Source organism: Lactuca sativa, chromosome 7 (genome assembly GCF_002870075.4).
Source record: "Lactuca sativa cultivar Salinas chromosome 7, Lsat_Salinas_v11, whole genome shotgun sequence".
Classification (NCBI taxonomy): Eukaryota; Viridiplantae; Streptophyta; class Magnoliopsida; order Asterales; family Asteraceae; genus Lactuca; species Lactuca sativa.
The window spans coordinates 72,270,577-72,278,805 of NC_056629.2; the positions used below are offsets into that span (position 1 = coordinate 72,270,577).

Sequence of the window (8,229 nt, forward strand, 5' to 3'; positions counted from 1 at the left end):
AGACGCCGACTGCGGAATTTCCTCCAACAATGGTGACCATTGCTTTCTAGAACCAAAATCCATGTGTTCCGACTTCATAAATTCCTCAACTTTCTTCTTTTTCTTCTTCTTTCCGACCGAAGATTTTTCACATTTCACCGGTGACGCCAGTGTAATATTCACCATGTCCACCATCGGAATCCTCCACCAGTTTCCTTCATTGTCGTTTCTCAACGCCTTCACTCTGTTTCTAGCCCTGAGTCCCAACCCCATTGGGTAGCCATGGCTAGTGTTGGCATTAGTTGAAACAATATTATTTGATTCATCGTTTACTAGAACTGAATTCGAATCCCCCATGATACTATCATTCCTATGTTCTATTTCCTCATCAAGAAGAGACTGAGTATCAAAATCATCAAGACCCTCATCGCTCAATTTCACAGAAACACAATTCGATTCGATTTTGATTTCCCCATGAACAGCAGAGCAACTGCTTAATTGTAAGTTTGATTTGGTTGTTTTCGAGGTGCTTAAGGCTTTCGAGTGGAAATTGCAATCGGAGAATTGCTTGATTCCGAAAAGGTTGAAGATGGGGACGACATATTCAAAACTGTTTTACTGGAAATAGTACTAGTACGTGGCCATTTGATCATTTGATCAATATCAAACCCACAAGTTCTTGAACCTAAACACGAGGACATTTTGAGCTTTCAAAAACTCAACTGACCCCAAATTTAATCAACCCATTCAAATAAATGACAAAATATATCGAAAACCTAAAATTTAGGGACATGGTTTCTGGGTTGCAGATGAGTTCAATCAATTTGTGAGAAAGAACAAAGAACACAACATACAATCGAAGAAGAACTAAGAACCCAATTGTTTCGGGGATGCATTGGTGTTTCCACCATATTTGATGGGGAAGATGATTAAAATGTTAGACTTTGGTCCCTAAGGTTCCAGAATTATGACAATTTTTGTCGTATAATTAAAACCATGGATGGTAGGGGACCAACTACGAAAAAAATTTAAACCATAACGACCATTCGTGTAATTTAGATAACTATTTAACGAATAAATAGTTAAAAACTAACGATAATGACCTAATTGACATCTACAGTAAAAGTTAGATGACCTAATGTGCAAAAAAAAACATAATTGATCAAGTCAGACAAATCACATAAGTTCATTGTACTAGAGTGACATTTTTCCTAAAAATAATTGCACCTTTGGTTCTTTATGTGGAACATTCACTCTCACAACAACACTTTCATATACTGATAAGTTTGGTCCTTGTGTACAAAACAAATTATAAAAAATGCCCCTGAAAATTACAAAAAGGTCCCTAAATATATTTTGTGTTACACAAGCTATTTAATATTTTTTTTATGTAGGGATGTTTGGTCAATTTGTAGAAAATAAATAACAAAAAGTGCCAATATACTTTACTAAAAAGTCCGTGCGCACTTTTTTTTTTATAGAAACAATCCATCTATTTAAAGAAAATACAAAAATGATCCCCGCCAAATAGAAAATTTATGCATCACCAACAAAATGTATACAGTAGACCCACGACCTGCGTCTCTGCGAAATGATGAATGAACAATTTCTAGTTATTATTATTATTCTAAAATATAAATTGAATATCTTTTAAAGAAAAGATAAATAATCAATTTATAATTTTCACAATTATAATTTTTTTGCTCGATGATCATTGAATTCTATTAAAGCATGTTCTTATGATTTCACCAACCAATCGACATTTGCCCACTAACCCTTTTTCATCATGTTCATTAATGAATTTTCCAAACCACTTCAGTGTGAATTTCTCTTCCCAACATTTTTTACCCAATTATTTTTCCCATTAAAGAAATATATAAAAATCAAACCTTTTCCTGATGCCTTTATTGCTCCTTTCAACAGAAAGACAAAATCTCTTTTAATTTGCTTGTTTTCTCTGTTCGCTTGCTCGTGCCTCCAACCCCCAAATAAGCTAAAGCCCAGCTCTTTTGAAGGGGAAATATATAAATGGCGATAAACTCGTCTTTCTCGTAAATTTCTTGAAAATACCCAGTTCATTTAGGGTAGTCGATCGGCGGTGGATGGCGGTGGCTGCGGCGGCGGGTGGTGGTGTTTGAGTTAAACTCAAATTGATGATAAACCGAAGCGCTTTCTTGGAGTCTTGAAAACTCCTTTTCCGAACATGGGTTTTGCTCACTTTGGTTCAATTGTTCTTCTTACTCTGTTCTTCAGGTCAAACTTTGGTCAACAACAAGAACAGCCCACACCCATTCCCAATACAGATGAGTTCTTCATCTCTGATTTCTTTCAGAAAATGGGTATTTTAAATTCTTCGATTTCTAATGTTTACAATTTTTCTTCACCCGTTTGTTCATGGCAAGTTGTTTTCTGTGATGCCAATCAAGAACATGTCATAGGTCTAAATGCTCCTAATTTGGGTCTTTCTGGTTCAATCCCCGATAACACAATCGGCAAACTCACAAAGCTTCAATCTTTGGATCTAAGCAGTAATCAGATCACTAATTTGCCTAATGATTTTTGGAGTTTGGGTTCACTGAAAACTCTTAATCTTTCGAACAACACAATCTCCATGAATCTTCCGAGTAACATCGGAAACTTCGGTTCACTTGAAAAATTAGACCTTTCGTTCAATAATTTCTTCGGTAGTCTCCCTGAATCGATTAGTTCGTTAATCAGTTTACAAGTTCTTAATCTCAATCGAAATGGGTTCGATTCCACTGTTCCATTGGGAATCTTAGCATGTCGTTCATTGATTTCTCTCGACTTTTCTTCCAACAGTTTCAATGGAAGTCTTCCCGATGGTTTTGGTTCGTCATTTCCCAAACTCAAAAGTTTGAATCTTGCTGGAAATGAAATGAAGGGAAAAGATTCAGATTTTTCGAAATTAGAATCTTTAAAATACCTTAACATTTCCAAGAATCTTTTTCAGGGTTCTGTTGTTGAAATCTTTCAGGAGTCATTGGAAGTGGTCGATTTGAGTAGTAATCACTTCGAAGGTCTTATTTCTCAGGTAAACTTTAGTTCATTAGTTTATCTTGATGTCTCCGATAATGAAGTTAGTGGAGAATTTTTCAGTAATTTAAGTGAAACCCATAATCTCAAACACCTTAATTTCGCCAACAACAGATTTTCGAAGCAAAATTTTCTCAAAATCGATCAAATTCGTAGTTTAGAATACTTAAACTTGTCCCACACGAATCTAATCGGCGGAATTGGTGACCAAATCTCGATGTTAACTCATCTGAAAACACTTGATCTCTCGAGTAATCATCTCACTGGTAAAATCCCACTTTTGACCTCAAAAACCCTCCAAAATCTCGATCTTTCTTTCAATAATCTAACCGGTGAAATACCCATTTCGCTCTTGAGAAAGCTTCCATGGATGGAAAGATTCAACTTTTCTTACAATAATCTAACCCTTTGTGACGCACAATTTTCCCTCGAAACCCTTCATTCAGCTTTCATCGGTTCATCAAATAGTTGCCCAATTGCTGCAAACCCTAATCTTTTAAAGACCAAAACTCATACCCATAAAGGACTCGAGCTTGCTTTAGCTTTAACCATTTCATTGATCGTTTTACTCGGGGCATTGCTATTTTGTGCATTCGGTTGTCGGAAAAAAACCCAAATGTGGGCCCTAAAGCAAGATTCATATAAAGAAGAACAAGTGATTTCGGGTCCATTTTCATTCCAAACGGATTCAACCACATGGGTTGCAGATGTAAAAGTTGCAAATTTAGTCCCTGTAGTTATCTTTGAAAAGCCATTACTAAATTTCACCTTTTCGGATCTTCTATCCGCCACTTCGAATTTTGATAGGGGTACCCTTTTGGCCGAAGGGCGTTTTGGTCCGGTTTATCGCGGGTTTTTACCCGGTGGGATCCATGTAGCCGTAAAAGTTCTAGTTCTTGGATCCACCATGACCGATCAAGAAGCAGCTAGAGAGCTCGAGTATCTTGGAAGAATAAAACACCCGAATCTTGTTCCTTTAACCGGATATTGTCTCGCTGGTGAAAAAAGAATCGCGATTTACGATTACATGGAGAATGGCAACTTGCATAATTTGCTCCACGATCTTCCTCTTGGAATTCAAACCACGGAAGATTGGCGTTTCGATACTTGGCAAGCAGAAGCAGATGAAAGTAACGGTATCAGTAACAGTATTAGTAACAGTAATAGTATTGGTATTCAACACGTGGGCTCAGGAGATTTGTTGGCCACATGGCAATTTAGGCATAAAATTGCGTTAGGCACTGCTCGCGCTCTGGCGTTTCTCCACCATGGATGTTCGCCACCGATCATCCATAGGGACGTCAAGGCGAGCAGTGTTTATCTTGATTTGAATCTTGAACCAAGATTATCGGATTTTGGACTCGCGAAAATCTTTGGGAATGATCTTCAAGATGAAATGGCGCGTGGGTCCTTTGGGTATGTTCCACCCGAGTTTTTGAATCAAGATGGAAGCTCGAATAGCTCGTCACCATGTGTGATTACTCCAAAATCCGATGTTTATGGATTTGGAGTGATTCTTCTTGAGTTAATATCGGGGAAAAACCCGGTTGAAGATGAATACCCAGATGAAAATAACTCAAAAGATTCGAATTTGGTGAGTTGGGTGAGAGGTTTAGTGAGGAAGAATTGTGGGTTTTTGGCGATAGATCCAAAGATTCACAACACAGGAATCGAGGCTCATATGGTGGAGGCATTGAAGATTGGGTATTTATGTACGGCTGATCTTCCGGCCAAGCGGCCGAGTATGCAACAGGTGGTTGGACTTTTAAAGGATCTTGAACCAGTCATGAATTAGTGAGAATTTTAATGTTTTTTTTTTCATCTTTTTTGAGGTTGTGGTTTTTTTTTTTTGTTAGATTGTTGTTATGGTGTACAGTTTGTTTGAATATCTTTGAAGGCAACCGATTCTAAAGAAGTTTTCGATGATTTAAACTTGTAATCTTTAAGGTGTCGTCTAATATGAAAGGATTGCATATCGTTCGAGCTAAGCTCTTTTAATGCATGAAAATATACATGTAAAAATAACTCGAATAGAAAGCTAATTTGGTGACTATAAGGTCCTGTTTTTTTTTCTCTACTAATTGTTGTCCGAAGAATGTTTACAAAATATTTAACAACATTACCTACTTTTAGGCGAATGAAAGCAAAAAATAAAGATTTGTTAAAAGATTAGCTTAGTGGGAAAAACTTAACATCTCCTTATTTGTAAAAAGTATGGCTTGATGGGAAAAATATAAACTTAACTAATATTTTTATTAAGTCTTCGAGTAAAATTCTAGCATCATTGGACCACAGCCTACTTGATAAAAAGATTTGAAGAGAATATACATGTATGAATAATGAGCTAAACGTCTTTCACGTTCATATTGACCTCATATCATCACTTGTTTGTGTTGTAAAAAAGCTAAAATGTTAAAAAAAAAAACTTAAGCACTATAAAGGTTCACTCATACCATTACATTCGTCCTTATTCGGTTTTGTATAAAGTATCATCAAAGTCACCAATTGATAAAAAAAAACATGATTCATTATTACAGAATTGTCTTATTAGAAAGACCTAGAGCTTTCTACATAAGATACTCCCGTGTGATGTAAACCTTTTTGTTGTATAGCATTGGCCACATCTATGGATTCAAACGTAGTATTTAGGCTTGGATTCCATGGAAGCTGTGTGAATCATGATGGACCACTTATGCAAAGTCCATCGATGAAATTGGTCCTTTGTGGCTCATGGACTTATGGTGGTTGTCGACCATAGGTTTGGTAACCATCAATTCTGCTATGTTCACATGCAATCACAAAATACAAATTCTATGGACCCAAACATTGATTTGTTAATAAGTTTGTTTGGAAAAATTACAGAAAATGTCAAAGGTATATTTTTTCGTTAATATATCTTATTTTTAACCACAATAACACTGTCTTTATATCCATAATAACAATATACTTATATATATATTTTTACAGAAAATAGCAATATTTATCTCATCATAGCATCACACTAATAATTATTTACACATAACAACAATGTAATTGCAGTTTTACACATACTAACGACGTACTTATAGTTTACTGCCTTATAATAGCAAGGTATATAGATTCTTTTATTAATAATAACCATACTTAACAAATAAAAGTGCATCGGCCTTTACTTGACTTATTGATCAAAAGTTTTCGTATCAACAACAATCATGCTATAATCATGTGTGTACTTGGAAAAGACGTTAATTAGTTTATTGTCTGTACTAAACATCGGCACTCTACTAATCTTAGATTCGGATGAATCCAAAAAATTATGCATCTTATAGTTCTGAGTTACAAAGAGGAATTATCATTTAGTTTCTAGTATTCTTAAGATATATCATATTTTATGCATAAAGTACAACCTCTTAATGAAATGGACATCCATTGGCCTTCCATAGTGTGGTGTTAGAGAACTTGATTCCTAGGAAAAATTAAGATTAATTTATAATGATGTAGGCCAAGATTAATTAAAAAATTGTGATGAACATGAAAGCTATGTTTTAGATGACAGAAATTTCAAATCTATGATTCCTATTAGACATCATTGGTCAACTAGAGCATGATCATGACAACCATGATAGGGATTTTATAATCAAATTATTTACCAAAAAGATATCATACACTTCCTTTTCAAACTACACATAGTTTAATGAAAACACTTGGTTATCATTAAAAGTTAGTAAATAGAAGCAATATATTTATATATAGCGAATATGTTTGTATGAATACAAGCTCGAAGATGTTACTTCATTAATAGTTACTATGTAAGACATTATATTTTAAAAATTAACCAATCGTGGCATTATACTTGACACTGAAAACCTAAACATCACTGGTTTTTCCTTAGCAGAAATAAGATCATACATCCAAAAAAAATCCTGTTAAGACATCATACTCATATTCTTCTTTTATATTGACACTGTGTATACATAGACATACAAAACACATAAAAAGATACATATATACAGACATACAAAAACATACACATTCAGAATCATGCAAACATACATGCACATAGTCAAACGTACAAATACATACGCAAACACTCACATACATATATACACATACAATCTTACACATACATACATATAAAGGGAGTGAAATCAATAAAATACAAACAAACTGATATAAGCATTACATAATCCACAGGGCGTAGCCAATATAAGGCAAGAGTGGGCCACGGAATTATTTTTAAGTTTTAAAAGGTCATCAAACTTTTGATTTTATGTTCATTTAGTCACTTAATTTTTGGTTTGATCACATTTAGTCACCTAACTTTCAGATTTGTACTCATTTAGTCACTTAACTTTTAAAATTGTGCTCATTTAGTCACTAAACTTTTTAAAAAAATTAAAACTTTAGTGACTAAATGAGCACAATTTTAAAAGTTAGGTGACTAAATGTGACAAAACAAAAATTAAGAGACTAAATGAGCACAAAGTCAAAAGTTCGATGATCTTTTAAAACTTCAAAAGAGTTAAGTGACCAAATGAAAGCAAAACCAAAAGTTAAGTAACCAAAAATGACCTAAACCCTTTTTTTAAATAAAAAGAATTAGGGTTGTGATATGGCCTATTCCATTCAAAACTTGAAATTAATAAAAGAGAATACATTGCTATCTATGTCGATTAGACGCCATTTTATATATATATATATATATATATATATATATATATATATATATATATATATATATATATATATATATATATATATATATATATATATATATAGTATGTACAATATATATTTTTGTTAAATAAAAAGAATTAGGGTTGTGATATGGCCTATTCCATTCAAAACTTGAAATTAATAAAAGAGAATACATTGTTGTCTATGTTGATTAGACTCCATTTTAGATTATTTTAATGATGTAAGACAACATCTTGTGCAACTTAAAATAAACAATTTATTTAAGAATGCATATATAGTTACATTTTGTTATCGTTTGAAGAATTTTGCCACTCGTTCATATTTTGTATATGGTTTTGACTTACCCTAAAACAAAATCCTAGCTACGCCACAATCATTACAGAGGTTTGAACATTACATAAGCCAAACAAAACAGATTTAAGAACACAATATACTCTCTTTTTGCATATACCCAAACATCATCAACCCAATCATGATAAAACTTTATTTCATCCAAAGTGAGCAAAAGCTTTTCCTTAA

The 8,229-nt window shown here is 33.7% G+C and overlaps 1 protein-coding gene across 1 annotated transcript; it reads left to right on the plus strand.

Moving 5' to 3' along the window:
• The first annotated feature begins 1,745 nt into the window (after window positions 1-1,745).
• On the plus strand, window positions 1,746-5,021 carry LOC111881661 (probable LRR receptor-like serine/threonine-protein kinase At2g24230). Its single transcript, XM_023878059.3, has one exon. The coding sequence runs from the start codon at window positions 2,183-2,185 to the stop codon at window positions 4,826-4,828; it is 2,646 nt and encodes an 881-aa protein (XP_023733827.1). The 5' UTR covers window positions 1,746-2,182; the 3' UTR covers window positions 4,829-5,021.
• The last annotated feature ends 3,208 nt before the right edge of the window (window positions 5,022-8,229 follow it).